This window comes from Anopheles ziemanni, chromosome 3 (assembly GCF_943734765.1).
Source record: "Anopheles ziemanni chromosome 3, idAnoZiCoDA_A2_x.2, whole genome shotgun sequence".
In the NCBI taxonomy this organism is placed as follows: domain Eukaryota; kingdom Metazoa; phylum Arthropoda; class Insecta; order Diptera; family Culicidae; genus Anopheles; species Anopheles ziemanni.
This window is the reverse complement of record NC_080706.1, coordinates 39245585-39270017: the sequence shown is the minus strand read 5'-3', so window position 1 is coordinate 39270017 and position 24433 is coordinate 39245585. Positions and strand designations below refer to the sequence as shown.

At 42.6% G+C, this 24433-nt stretch overlaps 2 protein-coding genes across 2 annotated transcripts in view; both read left to right on the top strand.

Moving 5' to 3' along the window:
- The first annotated feature begins 1362 nt into the window (after positions 1-1362).
- Positions 1363-6879, top strand: LOC131284707 (uncharacterized). The gene is made up of 5 exons (XM_058313570.1): positions 1363-4272; positions 5897-6013; positions 6106-6271; positions 6389-6579; positions 6673-6879. The coding sequence occupies exons 1-5, from the start codon at positions 1363-1365 to the stop codon at positions 6877-6879; spliced, it is 3591 nt and encodes a 1196-aa protein (XP_058169553.1).
- A 9271-nt stretch (positions 6880-16150) lies between these two features.
- The window catches only part of LOC131284706 (uncharacterized), a 49547-nt gene continuing 41264 nt past the window's right edge, over positions 16151-24433 (top strand). Inside the window, exons 1-2 of the mRNA XM_058313569.1 lie at positions 16151-16210; positions 17977-18529. Of these exons, the coding sequence (XP_058169552.1) occupies positions 16151-16210; positions 17977-18529 (613 nt within the window). The remainder of the gene's footprint in view (positions 16211-17976; positions 18530-24433) is intronic.

The window sequence follows — 24433 nt, the reverse complement described above, 5'->3', positions numbered from 1 at the left end:
CAGTCGGTCCCATTATCTAACCGCGTCTAAACATTTTTATGTTTTCTACCCAAACTTGATATTCTTATGTCTTACCGCGTACATTTTCTGTTTTCTCCCCCTTTTGCTTACAGATTCGTCACATTGCAAGGAATAATATTCGGATAAAACCGCATGGACGCCTTTTCATCGAAACGTAGGCAACGTTACGCAACTGGCGGTGATTTTCACTCACCCACACCATATTCTAAACAAGCACAGCGAAGAAGGAATATTTTTTCCGAACAAGAGGTAAGCAAGAGGTCCCGAGTAGGAGGTGGACGTTATTGTATTTTAGAAAATGAAATCTTCTATTATTTTTTAATCAAACAAATATTGGTTGATAATGCCACTGGAAATTTTGTGAATAATTAAGGAATGTAAATGTAAATTTAAAGATTTGATTAGTAAAGAAGAATGAATTTGTAGACACCTTTTTGATCCCATTTATTTATGTTCTTGAAAAATGATTGATTTTCAACAAGATAACGCCGCGATTCCCGTAAGTAAGTTATCTGAATAAGAGATTTCGGGGCAAAATATAACTTGTTCAAATTTACCAACACGAGGTCCTTATCTAAATGCTTTAGTGCATCTTTAGGAAATCCTGGCCAGACGACTTTACACCGGAGATGCAGTTTAGAACGGCTCGAAAGATTCAAGCGATCATCAGAAAAGAATGGCGCAAAAGCAAAAGCTGACCAATTCGTTGGCAAATCATTTTTCTAAAATACTTTTAAAGAGTATAGAACAAAGTTTTAGTGATTTGATGTTTAAAGTGAGAAAGTGAGTTGGAATAATATGATGCTGCGTTAGTAGAAATTTCCTTCTATAATCATAATATTTTTATAACACAAAAATGGTAACGAAAACTTTAAAAAAATCTCAAGTAAATATAGTTGAAGGACACGTTATCTTTAAAAAATAATACAAACCATGTTCTATCAACAATAAGTTTTGAATTCCGTGCACTGTATTCCACTTTACTTCAAGAAGTTATTGTTTTGTATAGGTGGATGGGCAATACTTTTATATATTCCTTCAGAGTAAATCATTTGTTGTGAACGAATTAATAAAAGAATTGCACATCACATTTTTAGGTAATAAAATTTAAAAGGTACTAAAAAGTGTATTTAAAAAAATAATTAATGCAACATATCTATGTTATGTGCCAATGCAATGGTAATATAGCAATTAAATGATGTGAATTTTAGGAAAAACTACATTACAAACAAAAGTCTAATGCCCCTCAACCATTCGCTTTCTTCCTCCGTAGGTGTTCCGCATGCTCGCCCCCCAACTTGATCCATTAGCGGGGCGCCACGATCGCCATAATCGGGAAGAATGGATATTATCCGAGCGCCTGGAAATATTAATATTACCACTAGCAACGACAGCCTGGAGCCGTTGTTGCGTGCTAGCCCTCAGCAGCAATCAAAACCAAAGGACAATAACACAAACGGTGCCCAGCAACATTTCAAGCATCCCAGTAAAGACCCGCATCAGCAACAACAACACTATCGCCATAACGCCGATGGTCAACAGCACGCTCCCAGTGGCAGGAATGGCTTAAAAAGTAACGCCAGCAGCACCAGCAGTAATCCACCGGCGTCTTTACCGAGTCCGGGAAGTGCGACCGGTGCGGCCATGCCAACCAGTGGCGCCCAGTTGCGCCACCAAACGCCACCGCAACCGGTCCAAGGTTCGTCGACCGATTCGGGCAACAGTTCCTGCGGAAGCGGCGCGGCCAGTTGTAGTAGTGCGAGTGCGAGTGTCGGTGGAAGTGTCGGTGGTGGTGGCGGTGGGGGAGGCAGTGTCGATGAGCCTGAAACTTTAAATCAGTCCTCCACCCCCGGTGTGACAGAGCAACCGAAAACGCCCGAGTTGCAAAACCACCCGTTGCGTTCGTCGTCGTCCTCGAGTTTAAAAAATCGCAACATTTACGTGAATAAAACCTACGATGGTGGCGCGAATGTGGAGGACGTTGCAGCTGACGGTGGTTTCCGTTCGGCTGTAGTTTCGATCGATGAAGGAATAGATGGTTGTTCGGGGACGGGAAGTACCCGAACGATGGACCAGCGGCAAGCCACCGGTAGCAGTCAGCAGCAGGAACCGGATGAGGACCCCATACCGGGCGGGGAGGAAGAAGTGAAACCCCTGCTCGAGCTAACCAACGAGCGACGGGGCCGGCCAAAGACGAAGAGCATCGTAAAGAGTCCGTCGAGCCAGAGTTTCGGCGAAAAACCGGCGCGCGTTCTTAGTCTGCAGTTTTCCCAACCGGAATCGGTGATCGTCGCCGAACGGCCGGTCCATCATGTGCAGTTCAGCAGCAACAAGCACTGCGTCGGGGTGCATGGATCGGAGAGTGGAGAGGACCGGGCGCTGCTCGGTGGCTCGACGACGGCGGCCGGAGGTTTGGGTGGTTCCACCACCTCCGATCAGATGTGTTCGAGCCCGGTTGGAAGCATTTTGTCGCACGGTTCCGGTAGTTCGTCGTCTTCCTCCGGATCATCGTCGTCCTCGTCGTCGAACGAGAACAGCTCGCTCGGGGCGTACGCGGAAGCGCGGCCCCCGGATGGTGGCTGGGGATGGGTCGTGTGCTTCGCCTCGTTCATGGTAAATCTGATCGCGGACGGCGTGACGTTCAGCTTCGGTGTGATGTACATGGAACTGCTGTCGTACTTCGGCGAGGGCAAGGGTAAGACGGCATGGGTTGGCTCGTTGTTTATGGCCATGCCGCTGCTGTGCGGCCCTGTTGCGTCCTTCCTGACGGATCGCTACGGTTGCCGGAAGGTGACCATCGTCGGGTCGATTCTAGCGTCGATCGGGTTTGCACTGTCCGCGTACGCCAACTCGATCGAAATGTTGTACCTTACGTTTGGTATTTTGGCCGGTTTCGGATTGAGTTTGTGCTACGTCGCAGCGGTTGTGATCGTGGCGTACTATTTCGATAAGAAGCGCTCGTTTGCGACGGGCCTATCGGTGTGCGGAAGCGGTATCGGCACGATGGTGTTTGCATCGCTGACGCAGGTGTTGCTGGATAACTTTGGCTGGCGCGGAACGACCCTCATACTGGCGGGCGTCTTTCTCAACATGTGTCTCTGTGGCCTTCTGATGCGCGACCTCGAGTGGACGACGCACAAATCGAAGCAGAAACGTCGCAAACAGCAGCTTCAGCAGCAGCAGCAGGCGGATTCGGTCAGCAATAGTACCAACACGGCAGGTAATGCCAGCGTGCTCAATGGGGGGATCGTCGAGGGAGCTGGTGGAGTCGGTATTGTCGGTGGAAGTGGTGCGGATGGAGTGAACGACCATCATCTGTACGATCTGGACGATCCACGATTGTTCAGCTCGTTGATTACGCTACCGACGTACCTGCAGAACGGTGCCGGCCACGATAAGATACCGCTGGAGGTACTGGCGATGCTGAGCAAGCAGCACAACATGCACGATCATCACGTGCTGCAGGGTTTCCCGACGGCTCAGTTGAACAATTCGCGAAGCTTCAGTGAACCACTTTCGCCGCAAGTGGCGGAGGAGGAGAAGGAAGACGTCGAGAAAGCCAAGGAAGCCACCAATGGCGTGATGATGGACAGCCAACGCGGGATGGATGAGCAGGAGGGTACCAAAGAAACGAATGGCGCTGGCGATGAAACAGTGATCACGCCATCGCGTCAACGAGCTGCAGGTGGAGCACGGACCGCGGCAAGAGGACGGGACGCGGCCGCCGCCGGTGGTCAGAAGCGGCACCCGATCGCCACCCAGTACGACCACGATGGTACTACTCCGCTGCCGCCGGTGTTCCTGCGTCGGGTGCACAGCCACAGCACGCGCGGTACGGCCCCGACCGCAGTCGCAGGCACTGGCGCGTCCACCGCCTCCTACCTGAAGGACCTGCGGATGCACCGCCACTCGCTGACGTACCGCGGTGCTATGCTGAACATTCAGCGCTACCGGCTGCGGGCCTCCTCCTGCCCGGACATCTACCGCAACTCGATGACGACGATCGCGAAGGAGAAGTCCGCCTGGTACCAGGGGGTGGAGGAGTTCCGTGCGCTGCTGGTCAGCATTCTGGACTTCTCCTACTTCTCCGACATGCATTATCTGCTGTTCGCTATCTCCAACTTCCTGCTGTACACGTTCTACGACGTGCCGTACGTGTACCTCGGGGATAATGCGACCCAGATCGGATTCAGCCCCACCGAGTCTTCCATGCTGATTTCCATCATTGGCATACTGAATATGGTTGGGGAGGTAAGAGCCATAGTCAGCGAATTGACACCCTATGCATTCACCCCATGCTTGTTTAGATGTTGTATTACAATAGATGGCTTGTCTTGCTCTGTAATGTGCTTTTGCATGACTTTCTAAAGTTGAAATTACTTCGGTATAACGCACCTCCATTTATAGACCTGATACAGTAGAAATCATTCATGCTGTCATATCCATAGATTCTAGGGGCTCGCTAAAAATTCTTGTTGGATGAATTTCAAATACATACATATTTCCAAACATTGCGACAAACCTCCATAATAGGACACCAAATATCTGCTTTTGCCCTTCAACCACCTTCTCCTTTTAGAGCAGCAAATATAGAACATATTTCATTGTGCTTAGTTGAACCTTTACTTATTGTATGTAACGTTATGCTTCTTCGTCTGACCAGCAAATAACTTTTTATTCAGAAAAAATTGCAAGCTTTGACAAAGAATGGATATATTACGAAGACTTTTACAAAACAAAATTTTAGCCCCTATTTGTGAAGAATCGGTGCAATCAGAAAAATAAATCTGATTCAAAAGATGTTTGTGAACTTGTTTGTGTAGAAAACTTCTAAAGAATCGTTATACATACAATAATAATATATAAGAAACTTTGGAAAAAAAAGTTACTGAAATAAGTTATTGGTTGATTCCCATCTGAACGCGTGGATTTTACAGAATGCAACCAGCGCATCGTTACTCCCGCTAAGAACACTTTTCCACTAGTCCTTTTCGAGAGTTTTCGTCTTTGCTTTAAAAGTAGTTGGCTTATTTCGCATTGGGCTCATATATTTTACAACATTAAGTGTTGCTTTCTGCTAGATTCAGTAGGGATCGACGTCATTCACAATATCCCCGGAAATTTATTTGGTTGGTTAAAAATATAAATGTACATTTTAAAATCACTCTTTCGAATGTTCTCGTCCAAACATTTCAACCAACATAAATCACACGCGGTTCATTAATCTCTTGATTTTTTTTTTTGCTATTTGCATAATGTCTCGTTTTTTATGCACGAAGTTCGCACTACACCCGATTGAATTTTGTAGAAACTTCATCCATCCAATGATTAATGTCTTTTCAGACCAGAAGCAAAAAATTATACATTTCTCGTTGATGTATTTTCCTTTTTTTTTTTTTTACTAACTTCGTTCATAGTGGATCTCTGCGTGTCTGTGTTTTTCTTTTTTCTAGACATATCAGAAGGACATTTATGCCAATCGTGTAATGCGAACGTTCGATTCCATCGTATGAAGGATTCGCATAGGACATATCTTCCCCTCACGTCGAACCTCTTTCCCCTGTTGCACCATTTGGGTCTTGTGTGTGTGTGTATGTGAGTGCGTGTGTGTGTTTTAATGTTGTGCTCCCCATCCAATCCGTGTCTATCTTTATTGCCAATAGAATGTTACCTCAAATGTATATGTATGTTCGATGTTCGTGGGAACGCTTGAATGTTGACGTATGTGTGTGTGTGTCGATGTTTTGATGAGATATGAAATCCTTGATCTTGAAACCGAATAGATAGTGAACATGCCGCTTGATGTTAATCTTTGCCTCAACCTCCTTTTGCTCCCCGTTCCAAAATTCGAATCGCCTATGGTTGCGAAAAACAGGTCTTTCTCGGCTGGATGGGCGATCGGAAGTCGGTCAACCCAATCTACACGTACGCCCTCTGCATGGCACTGTGCGGGCTCGTGACGGCGTTGGTACCATTATTCAGGGATTACACGGTAAGTGCCGGAAGTGCTAATGTTCCACAGCCATTGTGCGACAGCGAAAGAGACATCCACTGCATCGTACCGTACCCTTTCGCTTTCTGCAGAGTCTGTCCGTTCTGGCTGGTGGCTTCGGACTGTTCATAGCGGCAAACTACTCGCTGACCAGTATTATTCTGGTGGAGCTGATCACCCTGGAGCGTTTCACCAATGCGTACGGATTGCTGCTGTTGGTGCAGGGCGTAGCGAACCTAGTGGGACCACCGTTGGCAGGTTCGTTGGCGGATGGGGGCTTTACCCGGAGCATGTGTTTTTTCATTCGAGTGTAATAATCTTTCTCTTTCGTTCACTGCTTTCCGCAAAACCCAAACACTGCACACTTGGATCCAGGTTGGATATCCGATTTGACCGAGTCTTACGATCTAGCGTTTTATTTGGCCGGATTTTTCATCGTCATTTCCGGCGCCCTGCTGCTAGTCTTGCCAACGATTGCGAAGGCTCGCAAGGTGTTAGACAAACGCCGCCAAAGCAGCATCGCAAATGGGGCGGCGAACGGCGAGCTGAATAATCTGCGTAAAAAGGTACGAATTCCACAAGAACAATAAGGATGCGCCCAATCGATGTGCCGTGCTAAAAATATAACACTATCTTCTTCCTGGTATTCCAATCGACAGCATTCTTCCGGCAGCTATCAGCAGCAACAGCACAATAACAATATCTCCGCCAAACCGCCGGTAACTTTGGATCTGAAAACGACGTTTATTGGCAACGGTAAAGGTGGCATCGATCCGAAGAAGGGTGGAGGACCCCCTACACCGAACGGGCGCGTATTTGGTTTGGATAGCAAAAATGTCCCCCTGGAGGCGGGTGCTAACGTTTAAGCACAAGGAAGCAGAAAGGTGGAACGCGGACACAGACAAAGCGATACGCACCGATCCAAGACGAACAGTGTGTGTGCGTGTGTGTATGTAGCGAGAAGGGGTTCCGGCTTAATCGGTTTCTTCCATACCTACGAAGCTAGCGTACTTTATTAATTTAACGAACTGTGCTCGAGTGCGTCGTTTAGGATTGTTTGATTGAAAACGGACACAAAAGGGATATCCTTGGCAGAAGATGGTTCAACGCGAATGAATGTCGAATCGTGGAAAAACGATAGGTAACTAATGGTAGCTCCATGCCACAACCTTTGAAACACGTGCGATAAGGAACTTCTTCGTTTTGTTTATTTAAGTCAAGCTAAGATGTGTACATATTTTTTTTTTCTAATTATTTTGTGACCACTTGTATGATGAGAACAATGCGTGAAAAGGTATCATTTTGCAGGCAGTTTTCCATCTCCACCATGTTGAATAACAAACGCGCTGTTGAATAGTAAGCTTCATCGTTGTCTTTAAGTATTACCTTAATTCAGATGGCTAGGGGAGGGACAAACTCTATCGCTTCAGCTTTCCCAACGTTTCTTGATCGATTCAGTTCACGGCAGTGGTGTTACATACTCGGATACATTTGTTTTGGTAGCCGACGACGTAAATATATACCTCAGGTCGAAAACTAAACAAAAAAAAAAACATTGACGTAATCACCTTTTGAAGAGATCCTACAATTCAAGTGAACACGCATTCTTGGTTGGAGCAATATTAGCGACAACTGTGGGCGACGATTTGATTAAGATAAGAATGTAAAGATTTATTTCTCCTTCCACTTTTTTTTGTAGCTCTATGTATGAGCATCGAAATGTTTAATTATTTTTATTACGTTTTTTTATTTAAATAAATGATTTAAATGTCGAATGTGGTTACGGCTATTGAAAACTGTTAAAAATGCGTTGTTGGCCGGAAGTGTGCCAGAGGAAATATTTAATACATATAGAAATTTCAAATAATAAAGCTATATTCAACAAATATGAATTAGGTACTACAGCTAACATTAGCACAGGACAATTAGAAACAAATATCAAGAGATCAGTTAGGAGGGAAGGAGAAGTAATAAACACAACGTTTGCGAAAACCAAATAAGGGGAAAAAGATGCTCGGTTCTGCAACACACAGCCTGAACCAAAATTGGAACCTTTTGAAACCCACGAAGAACATGATTTTGCCATGAATGTTTCCCGTCCTATTATACTATTGTACGGCAAGGACACAGTGAAAGAATATGCAAAATACTCTGTTTTCAGAATGTGATCATTCTAAAGCTTCCATAAGTCTCATTTTGGAACGAAAGTATATTCTACCTTGCCTCACAATTACAGTCCTATTGAATCAAACATAACTATGATCGTACTTCTCCGAAGGAGAATCTGTGAAAGAAGTGGATAATTTCCGTTTCACAAAATGAAACAAAGGTGTAGGGTTTCCACAAACATCCACTAAAATGGTGAAATCATCTTTGATGTCACCCCTTTGGCACAACGCTGTGGCTGCAGGCGGTTTTTTCTCTCCTGATTTCGCACGGAAGACTACGAAATCGTCTTTGTGGTGTTGAGCAAACGTGGTGACATATTAATGTGTCTTTTGGGTGAAATTCTCCTAAAACTAACAACCACAGTTTCGATGAAGTTGTGTGAATAAATCGAAACTACTGTTATTTATCCTCACACCCACGGATAACCAAAATCAGAAGCAGAGGGGCGGAAACAAACACACAGTGCAGATGCCGACATATAGAACTGACATTGGCCGCGCAACATTAGTTTGGAGCAAAGCAAGCAGAAAAGGGGGTTAAAAATGAATCATCAGCTGTGATCACCTAGTATATTAACAACTAAACTAAACGTAACTAGTAAAGCGATGCAAAACATTAGACACGTAAATGGTAGTAGGAGTATTGAAAGACACCTGACGCGGGGGAAGTAAGGGAGCGAATCCAAGGGGAACGGGTTTGGGAAGGAAACTGCGGAAACCAAATGTGACCGGAAAACAAATGGGGTTGGGGTTTCTTGCCGATAAGAAGGTAGCAGATGATAAAAGACAGTGAAACAGGACTATGTTCAAAAATATGTGTGCGTTTTATTTGTTTGCTATTTTGTGTAAAGAATTTCAACAAAACAAAAAAAAACTGTATAATACTTATCGATTCTGTTAGGATGTATGAACAAATTTGGTAACAAAGCACTGACCAACGTAGGAAACGTAACGTAAAAAATATTGAAAGTGGAAAAGGGATCAAACAAACGAATAATGATGGAGGCTATGCTCAATATATAGCAGCAGAAACGAAAATAGAGACAAGAAGATACAACAAACGAAACCAGGTGTAAAAGTTGTTGCCAAATATCGGTAAACACAAGGGATAGGAACGGGGAATACGAACGACCGGGTCCACCACTCAAACGGTGGAATGAATATATTTTCTTACAAAGATGGTTATTTTAAAGAAGATGTAATTAAATGTAACGGAAGGAGTACTGTTCTATTTTATTATTAAACATTTCAAAAGAGAAGCTCAATAAGAAAACGATCAGGGTTTTTTTTTTCCAGTAAAGCCTTCATCTTGCGCTACCAGTGCGTAGAGTAAGTTCTGTTTCCTGTCGGTTCTATTCGTAGTATGACTTAAGTTCACCACCGTTATCAAACTGTGAACCTAGGCAGAAGGAGAAAATCGCAAACGGGGATGGACTGCACGTGATTTGAAGGGGGTTACAATATAACCCACCGGTATTGGGTGATAATTGACCATGATCAGGTGGGTGCGTCGTGAATGCTTGATAATAAAACATAAAACGCATCCGCAAACGTTTGCCAGCACGGAAGTAGCAGCTCGATCGCATAGTAATTTGAAATTCAAATGTTTCTTCGATTAAAACCACCCCATCAATAGTGAAACGGTGAGCGGTGTGTGAAGATAAAATAAAAATAAGCAAACGAAATACACCAAACTCGTGAAATGTATGCCGTAAAGTTAAGCAAACAGACTATATAAAAAATACCAGTTTAAAATATATAATTAAAAAGCAAAGGAATCCTCCACCATGCACACACCACTCTACTTCCTTTGCGTCTCCTCCGGGGACTACGGGAAGGGGAGGTTTTTTCCTCTACACAGACACTTTGGCGACGGGACAGCTCGGTGAATTTAATAGTATAAAAAAAGGATACACTTATTGGAAATTTGAGCTAGGATTTTCTTTTCAAATTTTCTCGTATGCAACAAACTCTTCAAAGCAATTTCGTACGAGCGTACTTACATATAACCAACGTTCATCCCCCATCCCGAAGCAAAAACAAAATAGATGGAAAGCGCAAAACCGGACAGAGGAAGGAGCGCAAAAGGGTTCACTTTAAACCGCATATAACCGATGGGAAATCACTTAGTACACCAACACGCAAACAGTGGCGATGATTGGCCGTTGATGTTCGTTCGCATGGCGGAAGTACGACCATGGACGTGGGCAGAACGTTCATTCAACAGAAGAAGTTATAACGTGCAACAGGAAAAAAAAAAGAAAATGTCTTAATAAAACCCATTTTGATCGCATCAAAATAATCTGAATATCGTGTTTTAGTACTTTTTGGTTTAATTTAATGTCTTCTTCTTCTCTTGGGCGTAGCGACCGTTTACGTTCACGGCTGCCCGCCAATGACTTACTAGACTTGTACCCTTTGTATACATGGATTATCAGTGTATGTATCTGAGGTGCGATCGAAGCACGAAGGTACCCGATCGCGAGCGTAGTTGTTCTCAACGTGATACTTAAGTATCCTTGCGACTCTCGATTTAAGGCATTCAGTTTCGACCGGTCTAAGTAGGGGAACGGAGGAATTGCAACTAATGCTACAGTCAAAGCATGAGAAATCTCGCAAAAAATTCAGTTGCGGGCCGGTTCAAGCCCGAAGGCGGAGGAAACATAATCATAAGATGATAGCCAACGTAGAACTACCGGATATAGACACTTGGAATAAAGATGCTAAATCCGGTTCTTTCTTCCACGGGTGTCCTTGTGAAAATTTCGGTGAGATCATTCCATTGTTGGTTATATACTTTGCTTATTTCAATCCTCGTTTATTCCATGTTCAGAAACAGACCACAGACCACAGACTAACGAGACAACAGACTTCTTCTTCTTCTTCTTCTTCTTCTTCTTGGCGTAACGACCTCTTGGTCATGCCTGCCCGTTAAGGGCTTACGAGACTTGTTTCCCTGTTGTAACGTGGATAGTCAGTCCTCTCGTACAGGGGAGGGTCCGGTCTCTGTTGGGATTCGAACCCACGAATCAACAGACTACAGACGACAATATTCCTTGCTGCATCTTCCTCACAGTCTACTAGATTATTTCGGATTACTAGATGGTTGAAGTTGTAATAGATAATTCAACATCCACAAGCTCAGTTTCAAGTCGGTCATAATGACCGTCTGCAAAAGAAACTCATGAAAGCCTGATTTTATTCCAAAAATCCTCTTCTTATATACTTAATGGGTGTTGCGCAGGCTCTTGCGCAAGAATCTTTGCTTAACTATGTTTCTTGCGCTGTCGTTGCATGAAAAAAGCTATGTATCTCTTTTTGATATTTTGTCCGTGATCCATGTTTAATTTGAAAGACGATCGCGATCTCGGCAACGATACCGAGAGTTTACCGCGCTTCGTTGATGCACCATCACTGTTTTTCTTACTCCTTCGCGATGCTAAACTAATTAACAAATAAATGCGATATCCTTGCACGTGCATGTTCCAAGTCCTTCACTGTCCTAAACCGACAAATGAAAGCGATATTCTTGCACCTGCATGTCCGAAGTTATGGCCAAGCTTTTGGGTATTTGTTCCTTTTATTTCGATTCATATTCGCTCCAAATAAATGTACTATCTAACTCGAACGAGACTTATCGTCGGTCCTGTTGGCTAATGTTAAGCTCTGATAATCTAAAATTTTGATTCAATATCATGATCCAGAACATAACATAATTTTCAAAATTTATCCTTAAAACAATGCATTTTTATGTTTGTCAAAATATTAGTTCTTTTTCAAGATATTCTAAACTGTGATTTGAAAACTTTAAGTTTATGTTTTTTTTTTTAATTTATACACCATTTTCGGCTTCTCAATATTGTTTTATGCTATAGTGTTTAAATTACTCCTATATTACGAATTAATGAAATAATGAAAAGTACCTTTCAAGAAATTGGAATGTTTTTTTCAATTTCTTTACGAGGTAAATAATAATCCTTTGACGATTCGTACCATTTACCGCAAGCAGGTCGGATTAATGAATCCATTCCCAAGATCATAAATATAGATTGAAACGATGTCCGTCGATCCAAAGGAAATTGCTCCCGTTATGACCGGTGGCTAGAGAAGGTCACTTTAATTCGACATTTGAACTGCAACACAGAACCAAATATCAGGCAAAAGTCCCTTCTATGAGCCCAACATTACCGCGTGGAAGTGATTGTTGAGTTTTTAGTTTTCAAATTTTCTAAAATATTCTTATCAACGATACGGATGAATCGATAGGAAAAGTAAACTTTTATTTCAAAGGAAAAAACCCCTCTCCGCGGAAACACGTCGCGCGGAAAAGTGGGTCATTCCCAGCCGGGAACGGCACACAGTCGCCTGTTTTTCCTTCCCCTCCCCCGACCTCGTCGGGTTCGACTATCAGTCTTGAAGGAAATATGTGTCGAAATGCAGACGCAGACGGGGCAAACACGGGAAATTATATCACAACACAACACGGAAGACAAAAAGAACCGAATGGCTTTTCCACCCGTTCGTCGCCCCCCGGGGAGGGGTGACCATTTTCCCTCGTGATCGCGTTTGGTTGGTTGGTTGGTTGATTGGTTGGACGCCGGAGCGGCGGCAGGTTCGTGTGATCGCCTCGAACGAAATAACACCCACACCTCACCGAAAACCATCCAGGTCCAGGTTGCCCCGGTTACCGAAACAACGGGTGCAGTCGGCGCAGTTCCTCGGTTTTTTTTTTTCGGGGTGATTCTTTCCCTTTACGGTACGATGCAGTTCGTCGTCGTCGTCGTTGTCGTGGTTGTTGTTGTTGATGTATGATTATTTTTACTAGAAACTCGCGTCCGCGACGGCTCAGTGGAGGTGTCTCTGGTCCTACCGCTTTCCGCCGAGAGTACACGGTGGGAGGCATTTCCCGAGTGGTTCCCCCGGACCGGGGAGAAGTCAGAGAAAGATCGATAGAAAGGGAAGTCAAGAGATGGGGCAGAACGCGGAGGCGGAAGGCAATGGGATGGTTCCGCGTCATTCGTTGGCGTTTCGCGGGGTTTAGTCTCGCGTTGGACGTCCACCGGTTCGGTTCCACCTTGTTCGTTCCCGCCGGAGCACGGAAGCCGGCAATTTCGTGTCGATCGTGTATGACCTTAGGTGATCTTTGGTGTGAGAGTTTAAAGTGCTGCCCTTATGTTTAACGATAGTGTAACGTAGTGATGTTTAACCATTTGTTCTGAAGTTCTGTATGAAAAAAACCTGTACATCCAGGAAACAACCTAACTGCGCTTATGACAGCCAACAACACCTCCACGGCCGATTACTATTTTCCCTACTTCCTGTTGGGAAAACACTTGCCCAAAGTGTGCGCCCCGCGCTGAACCAAAACCAACCAAATCAAGGCAAACACACCGTTGCCTTTCCCTCGGGTGTGATCTTTGGTGGTGGATTATGGTCCATTTTTGGTCCTCTGCCTGTCGGATTTGGCCTATAAATAGTGAAGCTGTGCGTCGTGTGTGGACTGTTTGTTACCGTTTCGAAATGGGAATGATCTTTGTTTTTCACGGAATATTTTGACACAACCCAGCTCTCCCGATGTCATGCTGTGCATCTTCTAAGAAAGTGGTTTCTGTCCCCATCAAAGACACCTTGACGAATGGATGTGTCATTGTTTATAGCTGATTGTTTAGCAGAATATATATTTGTAGATAAATATAAAAAAAGAAGTTTATCTGGTTCAGCTATACATGTTGAGAACTTTTTTTGTTTTTATAAAAAAATATTTGTTTGGAACTTTTAAAGAAGCATAAATAAGATCATTGGAAATAAATTTATAAAGTCTTAATAATTATTTAAAAACTTTTTTGTAGAACATTACTACATCCTTACTTCATACAAATTCCTACGGATATATTCCTTGAACTTTCTTCGTCGCTTGGGCCTCAGGAAACCGCTTGGACGCGCAAATGTTTAATCAATCAAAACCATAGCCACGGCGGTGGTACGGCGTCTTCCTTCGGGCGGCCGTTTGGTGCGGGAGTCTTGGAAACGCACCAAGTGAACGTACAACCGTGAAAAACAATCCTCCGAGCACGCCGAGCAATCATTTGCGGTGGCGTTGTGGCTTACAATCCGCTCGGGATGGAGCTCCTTGCAGACAGCAGGGAGAGAGAAGGCAATGAAAATGCCTTGTTGTGGCGCCATTCCGGTGAGAAGGTTGGTTTGTTATCCTAATGGTCATAGGCCCGCCCTTCCGAAGAAGGCCATCAGATTCGGTCGGAGAAGTTCTTTACGGTACGCAAATTGTACCGGTCGTCAAGGAAAACGCAAGTAAACTTGTTTGTTCCGGCCTTCGAAGTGGGTGTCGGCTTGGCTGTATATTGCAGTTCCAGGCCTGAAAATATACCTAGGATTTTTCTACATATTTTTATTAACACAATATGATTTATGAAAATGTAATTTATTTGAATATAATTCAAAATTTATGAAAATTCAATTACGTTGTGTATTGAGACATTGAAAGAGTTTTATAAATATTATCGCCCTTGGTATCATGAGTGTCAAAAAGATAGAAACAAAACATCATAGAAAACACTTACCCTACATAGGGTACAAATTCAAAATTCTCCTACTACAAAACAAGACAAACTTTGAAACCAATAAAACGACGGGAAGTTGGGCAAAGTTATGTTATCGCACCAAAACACCAAACAGTACGGAACAACCATGGTGATGATCCACTTTTCACTAATGGCATTACAACCAGTTATTTCTGACGCATTAGAACTGTTCCGGTGAAAAAAGGGTGAGAATAGAGAGCCCCAGAGCATATTTACTTCCACCTTTTGGATCCATAGATTTTGGATTATTTTGTTGTACAATTTATTAAAGTGATGTCGTTGTTGGAAAGTTGAATGTTAGGGAGCATAAAATCACAAAAAAGATTCTTTCCTGAAATGCGTTTTAGATTTAATTATATTATGCAAACATTATTACCAGCAGAAACCTTATTTTATTCGGAAAACGTTTAATCTCCTTAACATTTTTTAAAACATTTAAAATGCATTTTAATCAATATAAAACAAAAAATGTACAAAACTAAAACGTAAGTGTATTTTGCTTTGCTTCGCAACTTAAATCGGTTTTGGAGCCAGATTTTTCGTTTGTTTGAATTTTCCGTTTCCGGAAACGCTCGTTAAAGGGCCTTTCCAACCAAAACAAAATACAACTGTGTACACTCCCAAATTTGGCGCCCTTCTTCATTCAGTAATACTATTTTGTTTTGATTGTTTTGATCACGCGCCAGGCACAATGGCAAGTGCAACAATTTGCTTCTTCCCCTCGACAAATGGCGTTGTGTGGCATTGACAATTGTCCAATATATTATTTTTAATCGAGGGGACTACTACAGGTCTTCTCTTGCGTTGAATATGCATCGGACTCGAATAGCGCACGTTTCTTTCATGTTCCATTCCGATTCCAAAACATTCTTCCATTTTTCTAAACCCACAGTTTTCTGTCATCGTTTATGTTTTTTTTAATGTGGTTCGAAAAACTGCTACAATTTTCCACTCCACTGTTGCAATAGTGTTGATTGAAACGGTTTGAAAAAATAGATGAAAATTAAACTAGCCCAATGACCCTGACAGCGGAACCAGTTCGCCGACGGTTTTGACAACCCTTGCCAGGAAAAATAACACTGTGGAAGGCCGGGCGTTGCTTTAAGGCCGTGAAGTGGTGCCACAGTGATCCAGTGATGGAAGTGAATGACCTATGATGAGCGGGAATGTGGGTGAAAAGTGTAACGTTACAATGTGAATGCCAAATGGGAAAATTTAAAGGTAGAGGCAAAATAGTGAGCAGTTCACTTGAAGAGTTCTGTTTCATAGTGTAAAATAATATGTGTGTATAATAACTTCTCTCGAAGTAAAGAAGTATTGTCTCGCCCGCGTGATTAAACGGATAACTGTGTCTTTAAACAAATCACATCATGAAACCAAATGGTAGTGAAGGAAAATCGTCCAATGGATCTGTGTACCATTTGTTACAGGTAAATTTCAAGCATTTTTGACTTATGTTGTACGTAACAGGTTTTTTGATTAATTAGTTTTTGTAGTATACCATTAACATTATTTGAAAACCACAGCAAAAATGATTGTATATTGGATTTATCACGAACAACGATAAAAGCGTGCATTTAATCGAGATTGTGAGATTTTTTTTAACGTTTAAAATGAACCTCAGTTTTTTACAATTAACACAGATTAGAAGCTCTAATTGTCGTTTCCAATTCATATTTTAATTGCCTTCTAAAAGCAGTCTCTTTTCTCTAATTAAGTGACAATTATCATAATTTGCCTCAATCAGTCTTTAAGTCGTTAAAAGAATAACGTAGATTTTATCTGATCATGGTCACTGAACCGAATAGCTAGGCAGATGTTCGTATTTTGCATTGCTTAGCGGAGAGCCTCACCCTATGCAATGCAGAGAAGATCACTAGATCTAGCTGGAAAGATAAACGAATAGCAGAAGCACCGATTTTGCGTATGTTCGTCGTGTGGCGAGTCGAGCAGAACTTATCGTGATCGTCAATTAAGATCCACTCATGGCGGACTGGATGGTCGAGCTAGACTTCCGGCCACACCCCGGTTGTCACGATCCACTCCATGACCTGGTGGTGTACCGCGATCGAACGATATTGAGTTATTGATGTAGCACTCGAACCAAAAGTAAACTACTTCGTACGATCCGCGAAGTGCAGAAGTAACTTAATCTTCTTTGCTTCTGTTGCCCTCCTGCATCGCTTTAACGCCATGTGGTTTCACTTAAGCCATGGAAAGTGTCTCGACAGAGCGACTCCGACGCATCCGAAAGGGATTTTCTAACCAAGCGACTACGGCAGGAGATTAATTACACAACCAGGAGAGATCTTTTCCAAGCTTCTTTTCTTATGGTTTCTTTGTGCACCTTATTTACGTCGTCATTGATTCAATTGTATCATGCGTGAATATGTATTGAACACATCATAAATGTGTTGAATAGTTTCTATTTATGATTATTTTTCCGGTTGCGTACTTAATTTATTTTTCACATAAAATGTTTGAAATTGATCATAGAGTATTAGAAGTAAAGTATGTGATGTGCTTATCTGTTTTAAATTCCTAATTAAAAGTTCGCTAAATTTTAATTCTGAATTATCTCTGTTGTCCAATAAAAAATACGAGTACGTTCTCGAATCCCAAATATGATGTTCATACAACATACAAAATATATTTCAGATGAATATCATCAACGGCATTAAAATGATGTAGCAAAAATAGATACATATAAAAATAGATAACGACGATTTTTTCTGGATAGTACTACCATTTCATTCCGTCCACTTAGTTTTCTAAGTGAAAATTTGTATAAGGCATTTTTACAAATTTGTTCTTTTTTATTCGTTGAAAACTGATTAAACCCGAACTAATTGAAAAAGCAATAAACAAATAAAACTTACTTCAGGTGTGAGGTCAAAACAAATGTTTGTAGTAACAAACAATTTACAAACTTTACCGTTAAATGTAAATAAATTCACAAAGAATTCTTATACCTGGAAATTTGTGGTTAAAAGTTCGTTTAAAGGCTTAATCTGAATTACAGTCAAATAGGGAATTTAAACAGACATTTACTCCTAATTTTTCTTATTGGTTTAGGTCAGGCCCCGTTGAGAGATTCTTTGTTGGATTCAGTTAATGTTAATGCAATGCTTTTTCACACGCTAATGTAAGCCAGATGTTTTAAAACGAATTATGCTTTGCTTTGCCTCTCCTGTAGAACCCCGCGCCGATATGCATGTTCTACTTTGCCCATCCCTTCGGCATCGCATCACCGGCCAGCGGCGCAAAGTTGGCCCAAATTCGGGAGCGTGCCACGAAAGGCGTCGACGAACCCACCCCGAACGGTCCGACAACTGTGGACTCGAACCATCATCCTCAAACCAACGCGACCGATGGTCCCAAGACGCACAAGCAACGCAAATCGAAAGCTGGCACCAGAAAGGAACCACATCCGCCCAAGGCGCACCGAAAGGTCAACGGGTTTCCCACTGAAAAGGCGCGAGTGGATTCGAAGCCGACGACGGAAGATGCGGAGCAGCGGCAGAAAAAATCGAAGAAACACCGAACGCACCAGCGGCGGATTAGCAATTTCGAAAAGTTTCTTCTGGAAATGCAGCACTGCCACCGGTGCGTCCCGCCGGACGGTTCGTTCAAGATACGGCGCATCGACCGGGAGGATCGCATCACACCGCTCGTACCCTGGCCGAGCATCATCTGGAACCGGGAGTTTCTCATACCGACGCTACTGCAAGCGCTGGCCCAACAGCACGGTAAGCACATGGCGAGCATTGGTTTGCCAATTCACACCCTTCCACTCCTCCTCGGCAAACCGACCGCCCTTTTCCACCGGTGGCCGTGACGAAAATTGAATTGGAATTGAATAATGAGTTCCAATTTCCACAAAACTCACCCCCTCGGGGTTTCGGGCCGGATAAACAAAACGAACGTTTTTCCTGTTTCTTTTTCCTCGACTGTTAAAATTTCCCCACCCGACCCGGTGAATCATCTCACGGACGGCCGGGGGTCTCATTTTGGCTAGACAGTTCCATGGGCATGGGCTAAGAACGGTTGGCCAAGGTGACGAGGAAGAAAAATGCTGAAAAACACCGGGCGGCTCCTTCGGAAAAACTGTAAACAAACAGCTGATGGGAAAACGCGCGTGTTGATGGATGCGAGTGTTTGTTGCTGAACTTTCGGGTTTTACCGATGGTATCTGCCGAAGATTGTGCGCCTGCGTAAACAGTGCATGGGGAGGGGGCATTCACATTCCAATATGGCACTCAACATGATAACAAGGGGAGCATCTACTATTTGATGTTTGGAACAGAATACAGTTTTACTAAATATTCCTTCAGTAAATAAAGTTTTAAACATTTTTGCATGGTTCGGGATTGTTTTTGGCATTTAAAATATACTTCATTCGATGTTCAATTAACCGAAAACCAAATTACACGCGCATTATAAACACAATAGATTTTTCTTTTCTTATGGCTTTTGGCCCAAAAGAACATTTTCGAAACACCAGATATTGAAACAGCGTTCGTCCATTCCATAATTTCATTTATGATTAGGAATGTTAGAAAAGTATGTTTTTTACAAAACAAATAATGCTTTTGAAATGATAACGTTCTGATAGATTTGCTTAAAAGACATTCAAGGTTACACTACATCGATGTACAAATGAACTTTAATTTGGTACATTAAATAATTAAAACACAAAGGTGCCATATATGCTTTTATTTGTTTAATAACCCTTTGTAGTTCCATATTTAAAATTTCCATTTTCTCCAAAATGCATTAGCTATGATATCATAGCATTTGAATCATATGAGGCAAATTTGTTTCTTTTCATTTTTAAATACTTGTTGTGTAAAAAACGTAAACGTAGCAGTAAGTAAAAAGAAAAGTGAATAACACAATTCTTGCAAAGTGTTTCAATGCCCTTTTTTTTTTTGTATGGATATTTAAGTACTCTATCTGTTTGTTGTTTGCATTGAAAATATGGTTTTTAAGCTTAGATGGTTTCACTCCAATTTCACTGCTTTGTATCCTTAAAGCTTCTAATGTGCGATCATCTTTAATTATAACTTTGTACATGACTGATGTCTATAGTCCGTATTAGTCAAAAATGGCTCATGTATGTTTGTTAGCACTTTTTCTGGTTGAATCGAGTAGGAAATAAGTTAATAAAATTTTATTTCTAAACACGTCGAACCCTTTCTACCCCTCCCGTACGAAGGAATGGCACCAACAGCTGAGTGTTCGAGCTTGCACGAATGACGAAACGGTCACTCGCCGGGAGGCCTCTTCATCGTAGACCGGCATAATGGAGACGCCTCAGTTCACTTGCGGCACCCGACGGAGTGTGTCGTCCGCGAGTCGGAGTCGAAGCCGGGGTTAGCCTATGCCTTCGATACCGATACGGTGCCGGATTGCACAGCCGGTTACACGTGGGGGGGCCACCATGAACTTGGTCGTGCGTAGATAAACAAGAAAACAGCTCCGGTAGGTTGTTTTTGTGCAATTGTGACTGCATCAAAAGTGGCGATAAAAATCACTCGAATCGTGTAATCTCGTGTTTGTCCCGCGTCGAAAGGGTCGCTGATGAGCGAGTCTCTTTTGTTCTTTGTGATATCTGTCTCCGTGTCATCACTGTGTTGTGCACCGCAATAGAAGGTAGTGTTTGTGTGTGTGTTGAAGTCATTCGTCCACCAGTGGTCAGTGACGGTGACCTCGCGAGGTCATTCCGGATCGCGACAGGTCGGTGCAGTTACGTCGCGACGCGTGGGCAACCAGTTGAAAGCGATGGTTCGTGCACTTTGGCGTGTTGCAGTTTTACTTCGATCGTTTTTCTAAGATGCAATCGAGTGTTTGGACGATGGCTGGCGTGATGTTTTAAGCTTTTGTACACCTTATCCGACATCCGGCATGCGGCACGATCAGACCGAACGTGTAGCGAACACGGCTCGGCAGGCGTCGGTGAAACTGTGAAACGTGTTGCACACTAGATGTTTATCTGTGACATAATTTTGTACAGCAATACTCAGCGAAACGAGGCGTGATCGGGAGCACATTAGAGTACTATTCCGTTGGTTTTCATCGTGAGATTTGAACACGTGATACACGTGTCCCCCACCAACAGGCCCGGGTCTTAAGAAGCCTTCCCGACGCTGGAAGGACATTTCATTGAGCAATTGAAGCGCAAAAAGGGCCTCCCGGAGCAGCAATGGCTGCTAATAATAGTGCTCGGTGCTTGTGTTAAGGTAGGTCCTCACAGGCCAATTTCCACCCATTGCAGGGTCGTTCACCTGGGCATGGAGGAACAAGGGGCAGCTAGTTTTCTTTATCCACTACGGAAACACGACGTCTGCAATGGAAGGTATTCCGGGCTTTCCGTTGAGCCAACCTCTGGGTGGGAAATTATCCTTCATTTGGCATTTGCCTGTGTGTTCTGCGGACTCGTACTCTTGCTTGGTGGGAATTTGCTGGCCGGCTTAAAGCTATGTGAACAGTTCTTATTCCAAGAAATTACATCCAAACAAATCACTCCGCCAAGTACACTTCCGATTTACTACCATATTGACGGTCCGGAACAGCGCGAGCGGAAAATTATGCACTGTTTATTTTAATGCTTTACACTGGATGAAAGCTTAGGATAGCTAGGATTTTCTTTCGTTTACATCTACTTGTTGCTTGCCGAACTTGAATATGGGAAACCTAACGCTCTTCTAGGATCTAGAAGTTTGTATTAGGATAATGATACATTTTACGTACTACCTAACATATCTTATTTACGACAATGTTTCAAAAGTATTCCAGAAACATATTCTAACAACGTCTCAATATCTTCTCATGGAACAATGAAATATGATAGCTAAAGAAAGTAAAGGTAAATGTAATAATATCCTTTGATAAATAAGCATTGTTAACAGAGAGTTTCACAGTTAGATGCATTATTATCTGATCCAATCTATTAATGAATGAATCTTTTATTCATTTTTGATCGTAGCTTATTCTTGATCGGAGCAGATAGGCTCAAGTTAATTTGTACCCCTTATCTTTTGTTATTCATTGAGAACTTTTACCACTAAGCCAAATTAAATTGATCTACCAAAACTGTAGCACACGATGTAATCCATTACACAAAATGAATTACTGCAAGGTTGATAATATTTTTATAGAAACATCACAAGTTAATGGGATGTACAAAGTACGACATGCACGTTTGGGTGGTAGAAACTTTCTTCCTTTTCATGTTTTATATCTCTTCTTCGATTTCGATTATCGGCCATGTCCTAGCTGAAACCGGAAAGAAAGAACAATACGAAAACTTTCCCCATGGTTGTTGCATGTTTCTTTGGACGCTCCTGTAATTGAGCGCTATAGGTTCGTTTCAGTGAACAATGTGGAAACTCCAGACCCACGGCACATCCTTAATTCGAGTGAGGGTGCACGAAACGAGGTCACAGACCCCTCCCCCGGGTGGGTGGTATACCTATCTTCCCGTGAAGATAACCTGCCGAGCAACCAACACAACAGCTGGCTCGGTTCCCTATGGTCGTTTAATAATTTATCGTCTCAAAGTTTGCTGAATTCAATTCGCTAGACTAGACGAAAAAAACGTGGCCGAGCATTAGCAATGCATGCATTAAGTTGCCTTTAATGGCAGACATGAAGACAACTTTTAAGCAAAACTTCATTACACGTACCATCAGCGTGGCGGCGATGTGATGTGATGAGGTACGATTCCGAACGGTGGAAGAGCTGCAACCCGGAAGTTTAACTACATTTGGACGGGCCCTTTACGGATCCCTATGAGGAAACTGACGGGGATCCGAGGGTCAACGTAAGTAGATGATTTCCAACAAGAGTTTGCTAATGTTTTTTCTTCTCCTTTTGGTGTTTGAAGTTCGTTGTGAAGTATTTCATCCACTCGGGCGACTTCTCAAGTGGGTCCGTGCCCGAACGTGCCGGGTGGAAAACAATAAAATGAAGCGCCATCCAACAAGTGTCCGTGATGAAAAGAACTGATGAAAAAGTTGTCTCTTATTCAGGGGATTCTTCTAATGGGGCCCTAAGGGTGGTGGGAACACTTCTTGTAAAACACACTTATGTCACTTTCCAACTTTTTGTTGTTGGTAAAATTGTTGACAACACTATGGATTTAATAAAATTACATTTGTTCTCTTGTTTCAATTACGTTGATCGCAACTATACCTAAGCATGCTTTTAATATATATATATAGTCTATAATTTTTATAGAACTCAAGAAAAAGTTTGATGTACATATGAAATTGTGGAGTAAACATTTACAAAACTTTTTTCTATAAAAAAAAATGTGTAATGCGATGTAGAAATCAATGTTGCAAGAATGCATTGTTTAGATCAATGGTATCCAATTAAGCCCACATAACTTAACAAAACAAAAAAGAAAGAAATATTACAGATCAAGAAAATTCTTATGGTTGATTGTAACCTACATTTTCTTCATTTTAGTTAAAATCGAAATATTGCAATATTTTTCGCAGTGCTGCTAGTATACAAAGAGTATATAAAATACTGATTAAATCATTATATCTTATCTAGTACTTGAATGTGCATTTATATCGGACATTAGGCAAATGGAAGAAATTTAATTTTCTTTAAATTCTATCTAGTAGCAACATTACTGTTAAGGAGCATCTATGCTTCTTTTTTTTTTAACCACAAAATACTCTTTAGGGTATTTTATTTACACTTTTTATATGCCAAGGAATTTGGAAACTCATTAAAATTTCGTTGACTTTCTAGTACCCAGCGGTAGAAAACCGGAGAAAGAAAGCAGCTTCGTATTTAATGTCACAGACACCCATAAACTGTCAACGTGTTGATGGTGCAGATATATTTATGACACCGGTCCCGTTTGTGACCGCGAGGAATTTTCTGCCGCCGGTTCCGCTTACGGAATTCCCCAAATCTTCGCCAATGCTGTGCTCCTACGCTACTACCGGAATGCGAGTGAGTCATCGATCTCTTGAAACGGGCCAACAAAGAGCATGATGTTCGGGAAATGTGCGAGTCAGTTTCCAAAACTGAATGACATTTATGCTCTTCGGTCGTGCAGACTCCGGATGGTGTTTGGTTTCGTTCGTTAGAATTTTCGAGCATTTTTCCAGGAAAGCTGTGGCCCCTCTGAATTATGGTAGAATCATGATCTTTGTACGATAAAAATATGCTCATTAGTGCACCACTTTGAACAACGATAAGCGTACCCAAATCGGTTCCGAATTGAAAGACTCTTGTGATGTTGTGACGGAAATCGACCCGCGGACAAGGCAATCGAACAAAAATACAAATGCGGAACGGCACAGAAGAGCACCCAAACAGACAATATCCAACAGACAGATCGATGGAAAAGGCGTAGCAGAGCCAGGCAGACGTCAAGCAAGCCAGCAATCGAGGCTGCCAGATCGAGCAAACGAAGGCAACTATTTTTGGTCCATTTTTGGGTCCACTGTTGGTGGCTGGAAGAGGGAATGGAGAGGTGGGACTCCTAAGCCGCTAGGGGAACGCTGGAGAATATGTCGCGTTTCCACTGGAAGAAACATCGCATTGTTGTCGTGCTGCACGAGACGACACAAAAGGACACTTTCATCATTACAGTGTTCATGTTCATGCCATTAAAAAAGTGTCCC

Excerpts from the sequence above, each read along its gene's own strand:
- LOC131284707 (XM_058313570.1), top strand. The coding sequence starts at position 1,363 with ATGGATATTATCCGAGCGCCTGGAAATATTAATATTACCACTAGCAAC. Across the intron at positions 6,014-6,105 it reads CATTATTCAGGGATTACACG|AGTCTGTCCGTTCTGGCTGG; the intron begins GTAAGTGCCGGA and ends CGCTTTCTGCAG. Across the intron at positions 6,580-6,672 it reads TGAATAATCTGCGTAAAAAG|CATTCTTCCGGCAGCTATCA; the intron begins GTACGAATTCCA and ends TCCAATCGACAG.